Below are 19,027 nucleotides of genomic sequence, written 5' to 3' on the forward strand. Positions count from 1 at the left end.
AGAGAAGGGACATTATCTGACATGCTTTTACCAAGATCCCTCAAGCTTCTGTGCTGAAAACAGACTACAAGACGGGAAGCAACAGAAGCAGAGATACCAGTAAAGAGGCTAAACCAACAATCCAGAAAGAGATAGCAATAACCTTTGGACTGGGTTAGCAGTTGGTGGGCTGAGAAGGAGACTCTAGAGAATACATCTCAGTGACCTCTCAACAGGCTCCACTAACAGCTTCTACACGAGGTGTGACAGGAAAAAACTTCCAAATTTTTACCCCAAGCAACTGGAGAGACAGAGCTGCTTATTGATTGAGAGAAAGAGCACTGCTGAGGAATGGATGGGTGGAGTAGAAATCAGGAGTCTAGTTTTAGAGATATCCAGTCGGAGATCCTATTAGACATGCAAGTGGAGAAGTCAACTACGCAGCTGGATATACAGATCTGGAGTTCAGGAGGGAGGTCCAGATCACGTATTTAAATTTAGGAGTCATTAGCATATATAACATATTTGAAGTCAGGATTCTGGGAGAATTCAGAGAAAGGATACATCATGTTCCATTTCTTAAGCTAAGGATATGTACCTGGCTATTAATATTTAAAATGTTTTATTTCTTAAACTAAGTGATACACACAGTGGTGGTTACTGTCATTATTTAAAAATCTGCACAGCCATTACACATACTCTTTTATATGCACTTTTAAAGGTGTATATTTCATACCCAAAAAAATTTTAAAGCAATTTATCAAAAAGTACATCAGGTCAAAATGTTTTAACATTTCCATTCTACATCCATTTGTCAAATTCTTGAAATAGCAGATCCATCAGCATTTTGTTTCATCAGAAATTTTGAATTCTCTTTACTTACCTTTACTATATTAGAGTTACCAAGATGTAAACATAGCTGGCTACAAAAGATTACACCTGCCTAGCACTCTATAGGTCGAAAGTCACTTTTCACAAATCATCTCACTTAGAGAGGGTCAACTTTAAAATGAGTAAATGGGATTCAGAAAGGTTGACTGACCTGACCAAGGTCACAAAGCTAAGAAGCGAACCAAAGTTCAACCCAGTAAAAAACAAAAAATAAAAATAAATAAAAAGCCTTAAGACTAAAAAGTCTAGGGGTGCTTCGGTGACTCAACAGGTTAAAGCCTCTGCCTTCAGCTCAGGTCATGATTCCAGGGTCCTGGGATTAAGCCCCACATCGGGGCTCTCTGCTCAGCAGGGAGCCTGCTTCCTTCCTCTCTGCCTACCTCTCTGCTACTTGTGATCTCTGTCTGTCAAATAAATAAATAAAATCTTAAAAAAAGAAAGACTAAAAAGTCTATTTTCTGTCTTTCCTTTTCTCCAATTTTGCAGGACTGTGAATGAAATAAGGTACGAGATCCAAATACTGAGTAAAAAGCCATGGGCTTTCTTGTGAAGTCTGCAGAAGGCCCTAGAAGCAACTGGAAGAGAAGAGGAGGAAAACAGAAAATGCAATTCAATTCAGAAACATCTGCAAAGACTCAGAAAAAAAGACAGATACAAAGAGGAAGTAAGAATTGGTGGATTTCTACTTTTAAGCACTGGTAATCTGATACTGTATCAATGCAACAACCTGAAATAAAACAAGTAACTACTCAAGAGAAAGTCGGGGATTGGGGTGCCTGGGTGGCTCAGCTGGTTAAGCAGCTGCCTTCCGCTCAGGTCATGACGCCAGGGTCCTGGGATCGAGTCCTGCATCGGGCTTCCCGCTCAGCAGGAAGACTGCTTCTCCCTTTCCCACTCTCCATGCTTATGTACCCTCTCTTGCAGTGTCTCTGTCAAATAAATAAATAAAATCTTTAAAAAAGAAGAAGAAGTAGTAGTAGTAGTAGTAGAAGAAGAAGAAAGTCAGGGGTCATGATGAAAAACAGGAGTAAAGCTGCCTCTGTAAATCAAACCGTCCTTGGCCTGACCAAAGAATAAAGAATATGTCAAGTAAGTGAATTTGGCTTGGCCAAAGAAAGGCCCGTCACTGTAAGTACAAATTTAGTCACTTCCTAGGCACTATTTTTTTCCTCTTTTACCTCAATTTAATTTAAAATGATGTAGATAATTTGCATCTGTCACTGAAAGTCAAACATTTTCTTCTTCCAGAAAAACAGGTGTTCTAAGGAATTCATAAGTACAAACACAATCATTAGTCAGATTGATAGGGAAGACACCAAAATGACAGCTACCTTAAGTCCAGCAGCCCCAAACACTGCATTTTACTGAATATTTTTTGATCAACATTCTCCTTCCATAACCTGTCTACCGTGCAAGGAATTTAAAAGGCATAGAGTTCTTTTTATTCTTAAGGGAAATCATAAATCAATGATAGCCAATAAATAGCTAGGCTAAGATTCAAAGACATAGTGTGCTAATCAAACATTCAAATATAAAGTTTATCAACCCAAAAGTTTTTTTCAAAAGAGAAAAATTGTGCATATAGCCTAAGATAGTACGGAAGGCACATAAATGAAAACAGCTGATGTAATAGGGTACGCCTCATTATACTCAAAAGACTAAAAGTATCATTTAGACACCTTTAAAAAAAAAAAAAAGATAAAATACTTTAATCCAAGTTAGCAGGTATAGGCTAAAAAATATATTCGTTTGCATTTTAAATTCCCTGATAGGCAGCTGGATGATAATTTCAGATCAAAAAAATATTTGACAGGTACCTGGGTGGCTCAGTGGGTTCAAGCCTTCAGCTCAGGTCATGATCCCAGGGTCCTGGAATCGAGCCCCACATCGGGCTCTCTGCTCAGCGGGGAGCCTGCCTCCCCCCCGCCCCGCCTGCCTCTCTGCCTACTTGTGATCTCTGTCAAATAAATAAATAAAATCTTTAAAAAAAAAAAAAATATTTGAGGGGCACCTAGCTGGCTCAGTGAGCAGAGCATGAGACTCTTGATGTAACGGTCATGACTTCCACCCCTTCGGGCATGGAGTCTACTTAAAAAAAAACAAGAAACAAAAAAAATTTTTTAAGACATTTTAATAAATAAATAAATACTAAACTATTAGAAAACCTAAAGAAACTTAAGTTTGAGCTATAAAATAAATCAAATGTGTCTCTTGGAAAACTAAAACACAGAAAATAAAATCATTAATTAGTTTTGATTCCAGGCCAGTGCAATCATTGGTCTTTAATCAAAAGGCAACATAACATAGGCAGAAAACAGCAAATTTATAAAATAAACACTCCCTCAAAGAATTAAAGATACTACATCTAAAAACATCTATCCCACCCTCCTCAAATTTCCAACGCCCTCATCAACTGGTTTTTAAGGATAAGGAAAAGATGTTTATAGACTCACTCAAAGCAAAATTTCTTGGGAATAATCAACTATTCAGTGGCCTCAAGCTGGGCCTTGCCTATTCTAGACTGAAAATTCCTCATAGTACACACGTCCCTCCAGTCTGCTTGGTTACATTCCTTCTCAGTATGAAAGACTACTAGATTGTTATCATGACTCATAATATAATTGCCTAATACCAAAAAGTCATAATTCATGACAACTTTTGAATAGACTGCATTGTTATGGCTACCTTACAGGAAAAAAGGGGTTCACTCCGTGTACCTGATTCCCCTAGAATTTCTCAGACCACAAGAAAGATACTTCTGTCAAATGAAGTTTTACACTACCCATTTTTTTTTAGCTTTTTTAAAAGATTTTATTTATTTATTTGACAGAGAGAGACAGGGAGAGCTAACACTAGTGGGGGTAGTAGGAGAGGGAGAAGCAGGATCCTGCTGAGTAGGGAGCCCAATGCGGGGCTTGATCCCAGGACCCTGGGATCATGACCTGAGCCGAAGGCAGATGCTTAACGACTGAGCCACACAGGTGTCCCTTACACTATCCATTTTCAATTAAAAACAAAACAAAACAAAAAACTTCTATTGAAAAGTTTTCCGGGTCCGGCCTGACCCAGCCCAGCCACATGGACACCCACAGGCCCCCCTGGCAGTGGCCATGGTCGGCTCGGGCATCAGGCGATGGGACAGGTCAGGTACGGGGCTGGAGGGAGCCTCCTCCCTAGCGGGGGACACATTTTTGAAATTTTTGCCATAGCTGAACAGAATTCTCAAAAGATGTATGTTTCAGGTACTATGAATTCTGGAGACTGAGCTTACAGGTATACATAGGCTTACAGATTTACAAGTTTTAAGACTGATGATTATATATAACAGGTTATAGATTTAAAATATAGGGGCACCTGGGTGGCTCAGATGGTTAGGCATCAGCCTTTGGCTCAGTTCATGACCCCAGGGTCCTGGGGTTGAGTCCCACATTGGGCTCCCTGCTGAGCAAGGAGCCCGTTTCTCCCTTTCCCTCAGCTGCTTCCCTGCTTGTGCTCTCAATTTCTCTGTCAAATAAATAAATAAAATCTTAAAAAAAAAAAAAAAAAGACTTAAAAGATAGACTCTAAGTCCTTTAGCTCCCCTTTCATGATACCATGTAATTTTTCTATCCATGGAATTGGCCCTGATTGCATTTACTCATTGGTCATTGTAACTAAATCTCAACAAGTGTTTCTTAAAAAGCTCCTATGAATCAATATTTTTCAATTTCATTTACTTTATAACATTAAAGGCAGTAGACAGCAGAAGGACAAGTATGGGCTTTGGGGTCAGACACACCCAAGTTCAAATCCTGGCTACTTTGATCAAACTGTTATAGTCAAACATCAGTTATTTATTCTCCCTGAATCTCCAATCCCGCTTAAACAAAATGAGAGTAAATCCCTCTCTCACTGATTTGTGAGCACTAAACTCAATACTATTACAAAGTCTTAAGCCTAATGCTTTGCTTATAGCAAATCATCAAATATATCCATTTCTGACACCCATTTAGGCTGTAGTGACCTCAGTTAGGTGTTCCTCGGCTCACTCCCTCAACTGTACCCATCTTATAACTATATCTATATCTATATCTATATCTATATCTATATCTATATCTATATCTATATATATATATATATATGAGCTGTAAAAACAAAAGGAAATATAAAGGGTTATTTCATGAAACTCCTCTAAGTAAGAAATACTGACTCCCTTCTCCAACTTTCTATTATCTCATTTTATATTCTTTGAAGAAAGTAAGATTGATTAACCCCATTAGCTGAACATAGGTATCACTTTATGATCAATCTTGATCACATCTACACTAATGACTTAAGACTTATCTATAGTCCCTTACCATAAAGATTGCCACAGTCAACAGTGAGCATTAATATTCAAAACATGAGTACATTTTAATTAAAAGCAATAATTCCCTTTCATTCTTTTTAAGCTATGACCAGTCTACATGAGCAACAACTTACAGAAAGGCTTAAACAATGCGCAGAGTCAGTTCAAGAGATCTTAAATGCCATTAGCTGAGATGAGGAGAGAGAGGGGATGGCTCCCTCTCCTATGTTTAGGCCTCACTAGAGTCCCTTACAGGAAAATGTCAGTAATTCTGTTGTTTCTAGAGCTGGCTATTTAGATAAGCTTAGACCAATCCTGGACAAAAATTACATCTGGAAAAGAAAAACATTAAGATGAACTTCAGATAAATAGATTTAAGCCATAAAAGGCACACTTAAGAGTTAAACAGATGTGGACTCAATCTTGACTTTGTCATTTCCTAGTTGAGTAGCCTTGGGCAATTTCTTTACAGTTTCCATATCTATAATTTGAAAATAAAATTTACGACTGTCTTCAGGATTACATAAGAATAATGTATATTAGGCAGATAACAATGTCTGGTATAAACATTTGCTTCTGCATCATGACTGATGGGCATACTCTAACCCCCTCCTTGATGACCTGAAATAGTGTGACAAGCCCTTCCAGTAAAGGCTGAAAATCAGACCTGGGCCTTTCCCAACAGTGTCTCAAAGGAATTAATTGGGAAACTGCACATCGTATTCTCCTTGTGACAATTCTTAATGCACATTAGGATATTAAAAGCTCAGAAAATTCTTACAGTAAAAAAAGTCTATTTGATTTTGTTTAACTTGCTGTTTTCTAAATTTATCTGACCCTTTGTTTTTCACAGTAACTACTCCACTTTGCATCTTGAAAAATGCTACTCCAGCAAACAAGCCGATAAAAATTGCTAAGGGGGAGGGGAGGGAATATGAGAAAAAAGATCAAAATACTCCAGAATATCTCATTCTTTTTCAGGTTACAAAAAATTTCCAAAAACCCTTAAGAATATATTTTCTGTCACAAGTTGTGTTTTAAAGATCCATAAAATGACAATTCTCAGCCTTTTTGGTCTCAGAAACACTTCAAATTCTTAATTATTGAGGATAGAGAAATGGGCTTTCGTGGGTGTTGGATATGTTCATTTTCTTCACTGAGGAGACAGATGGTGTAAGGGTGAAAGCTTATGTGCTACCTTGGCTAGGCAATGGTACCCAGTTTTTTGGTCAAACACTAGTCTAGCTGTTACTGTGAAGGTATTTTGGAGGTATATATGATTAACATCTACAACTGATTGATTTTAAGAACATTACCCTTGATAACAGGGGTGAGGTGGGAGGGGCTCCATCAAATCAATTGTAGGCTTGAAGAGCAAAAACTGAGATTTCCTTGAGAGAAAGGAATTCTGTCTTTTTCTGTCTTAAAAATCCCACCTGAGTTTCCTAAGAAATCGTGCCAACCAGCCCTACAAATTGTGAAGTCCAGACTGCAGTATTAACTCTTGCCTGAGTTTCTACCCTGCTAGCCTGCCCTCTATATTTCAACTTGCCAGTGAACATATGTCAAATTTATTAAACTGTATACTTTACCTATGTGCAGTATATTGTATATCAATTATATCTCAAAAATTACTGGGAATCTCAAAGAGCTTTTGCTTATGTGGTTCTCTCTGTTGTTATCTACTAAATTAGAAAATAGCACAGGGGCCCCTGGGTGGCTCAGATGGTTGGGCATCTGCCTCCAGCTCAGGTCATGATCTCCTGGTCCTGGGATCGAGCCCCACATCAGGCTCCCTGCTCAGTGGGGAGGCTGCTTCTCCATCTCCCTCTGCCTCTCCCCCTGCTTGGGCTCTGTCTCTCTCCCTCTCAAATCAATAAATAAAATCTTAAAAAAAAAAGGGGGGGGGGAATTTTTTAAAATATTTAATACATATACTATACTAATATATATTTCTATATGTTGATACATACATTTTTATTTTGAAAATAAAAGTTATATTTTCTAAAACAAAATGGTGAGAAGAGTGGTATTTTAAAATATTTTTGGAAATCCCTTCAATAGCTGGCTTAAAAGAAGACAACTGGCTTTGCACATCTGCTTTAGCATTCAGTACGCTGTAATATGTTGTTTTGGCTGAGGTATATAAAGAAAATCTGGCCTCAATTAGATACATAGTTGGAAAATGGAGGAGTATTTTAACAGCCCTTCAAGTCTATTCTTCTCTGATAACACACCAAAACTTGACAATTTGTGGTTTCTTAAAGATCCGTTGCAATGTGGAATCTGCAACTACATCAACAAACTTTCAAATACTATCTCATTAACATCTATTGATCAATCTTGAATCCTGAATGGACCGTTTACCTATATGTCATACCACACACTGATCTTCAGGAAATACTGATCCACAGACTCACACAGATCTTCCAAATATTGACATATTTCATTATACAATATTATAAAAATCATTACTAATATCAGCAATAATCTAATCAGAAAATTCTTTAAATATTGGAAAATGTCAAACTCATGATAAAACACAACTTTTCCAGAATTCTAATTTTTGCTTGAAAGTTCAAATTTTATCATCACCCACAAATGCTGTCAGCTGTTTTCCTTGAAGTGACAGGCTTGCTTCATTCATTTTCAGAGAAATGTCTGCCAAGCATCCAAGTCTGAATAAACATAATTTTTCTGTCAATTACTCTTTCAAAAATAAAAATGCTATTCCAGACTGGTGGTTGCCAGAAGTTGGGGGCGGGGAGATAGCAGGTAGGCAAAATGTGTGAAAATGGTCAAAAGGTACAAACTTCCAGTCATAAAATAAATAAGTCATTGGGATATAATGTACAGTGTGGTGACTATAGTTAACAATACTCCATCGTATATATGAAAGTTGCTAAGGCAGTAGATCTTAAAAGTTCTCATCACAAGAAAAAAATGTAACTATGTGTGGTGGTGGATGTTAACCAGACTACTGTGGTGGTCATTTCACAGGATAAAACATCAAATCGTGTTGTACAGCTAAAACTCATGTAACATTATATGTCGTATTTCAAAAAAACTTTTTTGAATGAGAGCTAAATATTTTAAATTTTTTTTTATGTTTTCCATATAAAAAAGTGGCTAGTTCGTCTCACAGTTATATTTCTCAAACCAATCGTCGTAACTCAGTATGTGGCAGAAGTGCTACACAGTATATGTCCCATTCTGTCACTCAATATTAAAAAGACATGCACTGGGGCGCCTGGGTGGCTCAGCGGGTTAAGCCGCTGCCTTCGGCTCAAGTCATGATCTCGGGGTCCTGGGATCGAGTCCTGCATTGGGCTCTCTGCTCAGCAGGGAGCCTGCTTCTCTCTCTCTCTCTCTCTCTCTCTCTCTCTCTCTCTGCCTGCCTCTCCGTGTACTTGTGATCTCTCTCTGTCAAATAAATAAATAAAATCTTTAAAAAGAAAAAAAAAAAAAGACATGCACTGAAAGGTCAAAATTTGCCAGAAATAATCATTTTTTTGCTGCACTTTCTTTTTTTTTTTTTTAAGATTTTATTTATTTATCGGGGGGGGGGGGGGGAGAGAGCAAGCACAGGCAGACAGAATGGCAGGCAGAGGCAGAGGGAGAGGCAGGCTCCCTGCTGAGCAAGGAGCCCGATGTGGGACTTGATCCCAGGACACTGGGATCATGACCTGAGCCGATCATGACCTGAGCCGAAGGCAGCTGCTTAACCAACTGAGCCACCCAGGCGTCCCTTTGCTGCACTTTCTTAAGACTACTCTTTTGTTGCAACCACGTGGTGGAGAAGAACACAATGACCACCAGCATGGTTTGCTGCCATTTCCTCGTCTTAATCCCACAGGTCCCCTGCAAGAGTTTCAGGGAGCCCCACAAAGCAAACTCTGAAAGCAGCTTCTCTAAATCCAAGTGGAGGCTGAAAACAAAAATATTAGCAGATCCACAGCTTGTGTAAGACGAAACCTTAAATAGAAATGGGGAGCTGAGGAATTTACCTCAAAGCTGCATTTGCAAGTCCATTTTTCCTTATGCTTATCAGAAGGGATATATCTGTAGGTAACTAAACATCAATTAGTGAAATTTACATACTATTCTGGTTATCATGGATAGTTCACAAAACTATGGCCTCACTATTAAGTGGCATCATAACTAAATTTCTGGACTACTTTTCTAAAAACTAAATTCAAAGTTTAATATTTTCTTCAATGTAAAACTAAGCAGAAATAGTTCATAAGTTTTAAAATGGCCTGCTTTAAGGGGCATCTGGCTGGCTCATGTGCAGCATGTGACTCTTGATCTCAGGACTGCAAATTCAAGCCCCATGTTTGGCACAGAGCCTGGTTTAACAACAACAACAAAAAAGGCCCACTTTCAGTTTAAACATTGCTAAATACTGAACTGTAGTCATTTGACTTATAATGCCAGAAAACTATAATTCCAGTGAAATTTACCACATACAATATTGGGGCAAATGTTTATAATCACTGTACCTTGTAAGTTTAGCATTTACGTGCTTGAAAGATACACTGGGAGAGAATACAGATATTCAAAATACAGTATCTATTAACACCTCTTCAACAAAAAATATTGTCCTCTGATGGAATCAAGAAGACTGTCAACCACAAGCCAAGAAAAAAAAAGAGTTGACTTGAAATGTTTCTAATAAAGCCAAGTGAGTATATGTTAACATTCTTGGGAATAAAAAATATTTTTAGCAACACATAAATTCTAGTTATGGAATCCTATATCCTAATAATTCATGTTATGAAATTACATTTCAACCCACACAATTTAAACTGTATGACAGCAAAATGAGAACAAACAAGTCAACTTACTCGATCTGCTAATCCTCCAGGAACGATCGTCCTCACAACCACACCACTTGATTTTCCTCCAACTATTCCAAAACCTAATCCAGAGCCATCATTAATGAGCTCAACATCTTCAATATGCCCCCAATGAACCTATAAATCAATGGGAAATAAAAGCCAAAATGTTAGTGAAACAGATACTTAGCTTTCCAATACAATAATTACTAAAGTAAAAGACATACCACAAATTGAACATGCCTACAAGTAATCAGGGCAACTTTCTAGAGGCTAGGATATATATAAAGATGATTAGATGGCCCCCACCCTTGAGAATCATATAACCCAGTAGAAAGATAATCTAAAACACAAATAATTAAAATGAGACAAGAATACTGAATCATAAAACATATAGCTCAAAGAGGATAGAGACTTGCTGCCTCATTCTCCAGTCTGTACCCAGTATCTAGCACAATGCCCAGCACACAGGAGGAACAAATAAGTATGTGTTTACCTGAATTGAAAGAGAATCTCAAAACATTATAAAGGATGGGTGGGGGGTAGAAATAAGAAGTCAAATCCAATGAAGAGTTATGGAAAGCTTTGAGGAAAAAGTCACGTGTTAATTGCACTATAGGGAGAAAAAAATAAAAACACATATCCAAGCAAAAGGGAAAACCAAAGAATAAAGTGGGACCAAATAACAGAATGGGTCAAGGCATGGTCAAAAGATTGGATTTAGGGGCACCTGGGTGGCTCAGTCATTGGGTGTCTGCCTTAGGCTTGGGTCGTGGTGCCAGGATCCTGGGATCAAGCCCCATGTCGTGCTCCCTGCTCAGTGGGAAGCCTGCTTCCCCCTCCCCCACTCCCCTGCTTGTGTTCCCTCTTGCTGGCTCTGTTAAATAAATAAAATCTTTAAAAAAAAAAAAAAAAGATTGAATTTACTTAACTGGATAAGCAAAGGAATAACTGAAGGTTTTAAAAAGGAAGGATAGGGATGCCTGGGTGGCTCAGTCGGTTAAGGGTCTGCCTTCGGCTCAGGTCATGATCCCAGGGTCCTGGATCGAGCCCCTCATCAGGATCTCATCGGGATCCCTGCTCAGCAGAGAGTCTGCTTCTCCCTCTGCCTGCCACTCCTCCCCCTGCTTGTGCTCACGCTCTCTCTCTCTCTGACACATAAAATCTTTAAGGAAAAGAAAAAAGGAAGGAAGGACAGGAACAAAGCAGTGGTTTAGGAAGATTATTGCGGCAGCAATATGAAGGATGAAATGCTGAGGACATGAGGTAAAGAGACTAATTAAGCAGGCTCTTATATGGGAGAGGAAAGGCAGGCCCCACTGAAGACATGAGCAATAGGACTACATCAATCAGACTGAGAGACGTTAAGCCTTTTCCCTCTAACCAGTAGGTTTCCATCAGGAATGTGCAATAGGGGCGCCTGGATGGCTCAGTTGGTTAAGCATTCAACTCTAGTTTCAGCTCAGGTCATAATCTCAGGATGGTGAGATCAAGCTTCTGGCTCCGTGCCCAGCAGGGACTCTGCTTAAGATTCTCTCGCTCTCCCTCCGGCCCTCCTCCCCACCCGCTCTCTCTCCAAAATAAACAAATCTTTTTTAAAAAAGAAAGAAAGAAAGGAAATATGCATTAAATTGGAGAATAAAATTCTCCATCTCAAGCTCAACAGGGTATATTTACCGGTTTTACTATTATACTGAGTTGCAAGGTTAAAATAACCAGGGATATTAGGATATGTAATAACTCTAGGTCTGAAAAAATATCTAGTATCTGGGAAGTAACAAGTTTTGCTAAAATATGCCTGAATTAAGGATCACAGCTAATATTCATAGAGTGTATATTCTGTACCAGGCACTGTGCTTAGCTCTTCACGTGCATTCTCATTTAATCCACATTTGAAACCGCGGATGCAGTTATGAGTTTCAAGGACAAGCAGAAGAAACTGAGGAGCGGAGCAATCAAGGAAACTTCCTGATAGGACACAGCTAGGAAGTAGAAGAACTGGACTTGACCCCACCTGAGCCTGGCTCCAGAGCCCCTGTTCTTAACCACTATGCAAAGCACTTTCCCACTTTGTTCATTGTATTTATTATGTAAATTGTGCTGTATAAATATCACTGATTACAACAGGGAAAATGTCTATACGTTAATTTGTGTTGTGACCTTGTACTATATCCAGACGGTCCATTGTTTCTTTCACCCCAATGAATGAAAATTAATCAGCCAGCACTTAGTGTTATAAGAAAATAAGATTTATTAGCTTGCATTCTGAAGATGGAGGCCAAAATCTGTAAAACGTTATAAACCAAGTTGAAAGATTCCCAAAAGAGACATAAGCTTTTATTCTTTTAAATCGCTCAGTATACACGTTTACATGAAAAGGAAAACTTCTATAATTTTACAGTGTCAACAACCTAGTCATAAACACCCAGTATCATTCACAAAAATAATGTTTTTGAAATAAATAAAATAACTAAATCTTACTGAAGATACTCAACAGTAAATCTCCAATAAAAACTCTCAGCTTAATTAAGGAAATGCCTACATCTCCAAGGAACACAAGACTCTTTCCATCACCAAATAAATTATGCATAATACAACAATTCACCTTCTACATTAAATAATAACCTTAAATAAGGAAAACCACAGGACACTGGAAAAACAAAACAGAATCTTCTGTGAAATATCTTGTTTATTATGCTAATGCTGTATTTAGAGATGTGATCATCTTTCCTAAAGTATGACAAGTAAAATAACACCTTCTAAATGTCTTTACACTTCTTAAGATCAGTAGCATTAACTCAAAATTAAGTTATTTTTCCAAATTTGCAACTCACTGTTTCAGGCAGCGTAGGATCAGTTAGGCTGGCAGAGGTTTTTGTATGGGCCAGTTCCCTGGCCACAACCAGACGCAGAGATCCAGTGGTTTGTTGTAATAACGCAATCGCTTGCTGATGGGAAATGTTCTGATCCAGTGGTGTGTCATTAATAGCCAATATCTGGTCATTTTCCCTTAATCTTTGATCCCTTGATAGAATAAGAAAATTCTGTTATAAATTATATAATAGCATCTTTTAAAAAAATCTATTATTCAAGCGAAGCCGTTTATTTCTTATGGCACTACTTCACTTAGGACAGTTATTCAAATAATTACATAACAGAGCTCTTCAGAGTGCTTCTCATCAAAGCACTTATTAGCTAATTAACCGATTAAGTAGTGCACCCGTAAATGTGTGCATGCACACATGCCCGTGCATGTGTATACATACACACAAAACCATTCGGCTACAAAAATGACCAAAAGCAATGTGTGGGGCCCCACAGCTAAGGTTTTGCGAATAAGAACACTGCCCCCATTAGTGCATAAACCCTATACTACTGGACCCCTTCCAACCTGACTTCAGCATATACCACACCAGGACAACTGTATCCTCAAATTCACTGATAACCGTCTCTCCAGGAGAGTCATCGGGTCTCCATCAGCCTTCGCTTCTCTGACATTTGTCAACTGTCAGGCCAAACTCTCCTTGAAAATCAACAGATGTTACTTCTAAATCTATATTTAAGCCCTTTTCTCTGACCCAGTCCCCAACTGCCCAACTGCTAACCAAAGTAAAAAAATAATAATAATAATAACTGGGTTTTTTTTCAGATTTTATTTATTTATTTGAAAGAGAGAGAGAGGGCATGAGATGGGAGAGGGTCAGAGGGAGAAGCAGACTCCCCACGGAGCTGGAAGCCCGATGTGGGACTCAATCCCGGGACTCCAGGATCATGACCTGAGCCGAAGGCGGTCGCTTAACCAACTGAGCCATCCAGGCACCCCAATAATAACTGTTTTTAAAAGAAATTAGTAAAACCTTAAGGAAAAAAAACCCCACTATTATAGTTACTGTTTACTGAGCACTTGTTAGGAGCCACAAACTGTGCTAGATGCTTTACAGGCATTATCTCATTTAATCCTCACAACCGTCTCTTACTTAGTTACAGGGGAACCTGGGGGGCTCAGTCAGTTAAGCATCCAACTCTTGATTTCTGCTCAGGTCATGGTTTCAGGGTTCTGAGATGGAGCCCAGCATGTTAAGCCCTATGTCAGGCTCCACACTCAGCATGGAGTCTGCTTGCCCCTCCTCCTGCTCCTGCCTACACACTCTCTCTCTCTCTCTCTCTCAAGTAAAATCTTTTTTAAAAAGCACTTATATTTTACAGGCAAGAAATTAAAGCCTGGACAAGTGTAGCATCTTATCTTAGTCAGCGGACTCTGAACCATACTTTCACTTTAGGATTTACTCTGGTTTATGTATTTGACTTCATTATCTCCATCTAAGGCAGATCCTTATCTAATGCTTAAAACCAAACTTTCAAAATTTCTCAAGGTTTATTTTGCTAGGTTCTCTTTATGCTGGTATCACCCAACTTGAATATATATAATGATTATCTGAGATAACTGACCAATAAGGAGAGAGCCAAAGGAAAGAGAACAAATTCTTGTCATCATAGTTTCATAAATGAACATTATTAACCTTCAAAATACAAAATCCCCCTGAGAAGGGGTTTATCTAATTCATTAATCTAATTCATAAATTCGGAATCATGAAAACTCCATTATATTGCCCCTATCTTTCTTGGGTAACAGCAGATTCAGCAAAACTTTATAGATCAGAATTTGGTAACTTTTTTTTTTTTTTTAAGATTTATTTATTTAAGAGATAGAGTAAGAACTGGGGGAAAGACAGAGGGAGAGGGAGATCTCTGGCAGATGCCCTGCTGAGCATGGAGGCTGACGCGAGGCTCAATTCCATGACCCTGAGATCCTGACTTGAGCCAAAATCTCGAGGCTGATGCTTCACCAACTGAGTCACCCAGGTGCCTCTGGCAACTTTTTAAAATTATTTTTAAAGCCTTTACTTTAAAATTTACTAAGTAGGGGCGCCTGGGTGGCTCAGTGGGTTAAAGCCTCTGCCTTAGGCTCAGGTCACTATCCCAGGGTCCTGGGATCGAGCCCCGCATCGGACTCTCTGCTCGGCAGGGAGCCTGCCTCCCCCTCTCTCTCTGCCTGTTTCTCTGCCTACTTGAGATTTCTGTCTGCCAAATAAATAAAAAATCTTTAAAATTTACTAAGTAATCTACACCTAACATGGAGCTCAAACTTACAGGCCCCGGATCAAGAGTTGCATGCTCTACGGACTGAGCCAGCCAGGTACCCCCAGAATTTGGTTAACTTCTGAGCTCAAGGACACAGGATAAACTTGGTTGGTATTCAAAGGCCTATGCATGTGGTCCCCAAGGACTCCTTCCAACTGGGCTTCCTCTGCACATAAACCCTTTTTCCAACTATTCTGATCTACTCTTTCCCACTCAAACATGTCTGCCATTTCCCTCTCTTGTGTAGACTGTCTCCTCCATCTCTGATGCCCTGTGATTCTGCTCAGCCAAATCAATCTACCTACTGTGATCAGGCTGGGTGTCAATCTCTCTTCCACCCTCCCCATCACTTACCTCATTATCACAGGGATCTGACCCACTCATTTACCACTCACTGAATATTCATTCATACTAAGTACACCGTGGACAGAGCTAGTTAAATCCTACTAACTTGTAAGTTTTCTGAGGATAGACACTCATGTTTTAGATTCTCTTTTGAAACTAACAAGTTAGATGTGAAAACATCTATTTTTTAACGTCAAAATCGTTGGTGTCTCTCCACTAAATCAGGTATCATTAAAATGCTGCTTAGGGACGCGTGGGTAGCTCAGTTGGTGTAGCATCTGCCTTCCACTCAGATCATGATCCCAGAGTCCTGGGATTGAGTCCCACATCTGGCTCCTAGCTCAGCAGGGAGCCTGTTTCTCCCTCTTCTCCCCCTACTTATGTGCACATACACAAGTTCACTCTCTGACAAATAAATTAATAAGATCTTGAAAAAAAAATGTTGCTTATACATCCTGGGGTACCTGGTGGCTCAGTCAGTTGAGTGTCTGACACTTGATTTCAGCTCAAACCATGATCTCAGGGTCGTAGGACTGGAGCCCCACAATGGGCTTGCAATGGGCATGAAGCCTGTTTGGGATTTTCTCTCTCCCTCCTCCTACCCCCTCATTTGCTCTCATGCTTTCTCTTTAGAAAAAATAAAAAATAAAAATGTTGCTTATACATCCTTTTTTTAATATTAGGAAAGACTTATTATGTTGAGCTAAGGATAGAAAACTATATATGCTCCATGACCTTGTTTTTATAAAAAGAAAACATTCTAAAGTATTTCCTAGTTATCTTAGGGTAGTCAAAGTCCTAGAGTTTGCTTATTATATTTCTATATTTTGTAATTTTCTATTATATGTATGTATTACTTTTATAATTTTGAGGTATATATTTTGTAAATTGAGAATGTTGCTTGTGAACCTTTCCTGAGTCCTACATTTCTTTTTAAATGTAACCACTACGGACGATACTAGAAATTACTTCCTTTTTCCACCTCCAATGTCCTTCTTTCTCTGACTTCTTTACCTAAATTCCTATTCACAGCTTGTTCATTAAGGAAAACTTCTTAATTAATCCCAAATGAATGAGATGTTCTTGGCTCTTTTCAACCCTGATGTAACTCATTTTGTGTAAGTTCTTAATTTACTCACGTTCAAATCTTCTATTTTCTGAAAATCAATCTATTTTAATCTACCTCCCCCGCTTTACCCAATAGACTACCAGGACACTGCATTTCCTTCCAGTTAGTATCTGCTCAGGGAATATAAACTCAACCCCAGATAAACAAATTGTAGAGAAGAGAGATCTCCTACAAAATATGATTTTGATGCATTCTTAAGTTGAACAGAATTAGTTTTACTGCTACTTTTATAATTTAACTCCCACATGCTATTTATATATATTGAATTCATATTTTTCATTTAAGGGGAGATAACTTGTCTATTGCAACTTTCGAAAATAATGGATTCTATTATTCTGAGGTAAGCTCCTAAAATAACACAGTTCTATGTGGAAAGTCCTCAGGAGAAAAGAAGAACTGATCAAGAAAACCATTTAACATGATCTGGAAGGTCAAGTATGACCGAATCCACCTGTTTCCAGTTCTTTCTCGTACTCTCTTGCACTAAGCTCCCACAGCAGGTAAGTATCAGCCTCACTCCAAGAATAGGAGCTGTGTTCCTTCTCCCCATAAGACTACTGCTTAAGACAGTCTCTTTATTCCTGACACCTTCTGCTCTTTGCAGACTCCATTGTCTCAAGTTTCCCTCTAAGCACTGCTGTCTCTGGGAATCCACCTGACTGCTTAGCCTTGGCCAAGGCTCTTTACACACTAACATATCAAACTTCTCTTTTGGAAAATGCTCACCTCAATCTGTAACTACAGACTTAGTACAGAATACCTCAGACATAAGGACTGACCACAACAAGATTGCACAACATTGAAGATACACTAAAAACTACTGAATTGTACACTTCAAAATGCTGACATTCATGGTATGTGAACTCTATACCAATAATAATTTTTAAGTTAAAAAAAAGAGGAAGGAAAGTTGGGCCAATAGAAGTTAAATAGGCTTTTTGTCAAGGGACAGAACAGCCTCAAATAAACTAAAGGTAAGTGACCCTAAGTTTGGACTCACCTAGGTTGTTTAGGTTTGCCAGAATAGCCCTACTCTATACTTGCTATCTCAGGGTCATTAACAGAAACCCCCTCAGTCCCAAAACCCTCCCAACATGGACAATAAACCATATGGCTATCCTAACTATGTATACCCAATCTCCAGGAACAGAATTTCATAAATACATCTGACCACTGTTAAGATTCCTCAGAACATACTTGAAGAAATGCTGCATAAAATGGCAGAATAAAAGTTGCAAAAGTCATGGAAACCCATTATTTCTGAATTTTCAGGTGCAGAGCCTAGAACTGATCCCCCATGAATGGAGAATGTGAATTCAAATATCTATTATGGGCTGAGAGGTTTTTTTTTAATAACAGAACCACTACTGTTGCTATTATTTTAACAGACAGCAGCCACGTAATGAAGTGTGCCTGTTAAATGAACAATAAACAAAAGACCTGAAATCAAACAGAGAAAGAATATAAGGCTTGAACATACCCCTTAAAATGCAAAAACAATGGCTCAGTGTAATAGGGGGGATCACACAGATTTGAGGAGGCTTTTAACTGACAAGAGAAGTACAGAACAGTGTGATATGAGCACCAAAATAGTTGTTATAATTTTAAGTTTAATAAGCCACACAGTATGCAGAATGTGAATTTCAGTATTTCTATGTTACTGATCAGACGTAGCTAAGATACCACGTCCGACTGTGGGAGGGTATGGCAGAACGAAAGCACACTAGCTTGGCCGTCAGACTGTCCTGGAATCGTATCATGGCTCACAGTTCCACCATCAGTAGCTCTGTGACTACAGGAAAAGCACTGGACCTCTCTGAACTTAGCCTTCTCACCTTCGGAACAGGGTAATGGCACTACTAGCTAGATGGCTGCCACAAGTACATGTGGAAATATCTGCTCAAGGCCTGACAAATGCATGTGGAAAGGGAACATGTTAGCTGCTACCGTTAACTGCTTTTATTACTAGTTTCTTACTCTCTTCAGAATAGTGTTTTCAGAACTGTCAAAGAAAAGATTAGCAAAATGCAAAAGGAAACATCCCCCTCACCTGTCTACTACACTCCCCGGCTGTACTTCCTTCACAAAGACATCAACTTGTCCTAGACTGTGACTTCTCAGGGCCACCACACTGAATCCAAGGCCTCCAGATGAAGGCCGCTCTATATCAATATATTCAATTTGCCGGCCCTAAAGGGATTAAAAAAAAAAAAAAAAAAAAGTCAATGAAGCAGATCTACCCAACCGTACCCTTTCCAAAGAACTGAAATTGCTATTTTTGTGAGCAACACAAAAAACAGCTTCTCCTAAGTCATCTCTGTCCAAAAAAACTTAGCATTTCAGCAATAAATTATTTCTGGAAATCCTCTCACTTGA

General features: G+C 38.8%; 1 protein-coding gene across 8 annotated transcripts in view; it reads right to left on the reverse strand.

The window, feature by feature from the left end:
• PATJ (PATJ crumbs cell polarity complex component) overlaps positions 1-19,027 on the reverse strand; it is a 373,536-nt gene that overhangs the window by 339,278 nt on the left and 15,231 nt on the right. For all 8 annotated transcript variants that reach the window (XM_032302603.1, XM_032302602.1, XM_032302601.1 and 5 more), the window contains exons 5-7: positions 18,702-18,841; positions 12,870-13,059; positions 10,045-10,173 (exon numbers count right to left, since the gene is read on the reverse strand). In XM_032302603.1, coding sequence (XP_032158494.1) covers positions 10,045-10,173; positions 12,870-13,059; positions 18,702-18,841 — 459 coding nt within the window. The remainder of the gene's footprint in view (positions 1-10,044; positions 10,174-12,869; positions 13,060-18,701; positions 18,842-19,027) is intronic.

Source organism: Mustela erminea, chromosome 10, assembly GCF_009829155.1.
Source record: "Mustela erminea isolate mMusErm1 chromosome 10, mMusErm1.Pri, whole genome shotgun sequence".
Classification (NCBI taxonomy): Eukaryota; Metazoa; Chordata; class Mammalia; order Carnivora; family Mustelidae; genus Mustela; species Mustela erminea.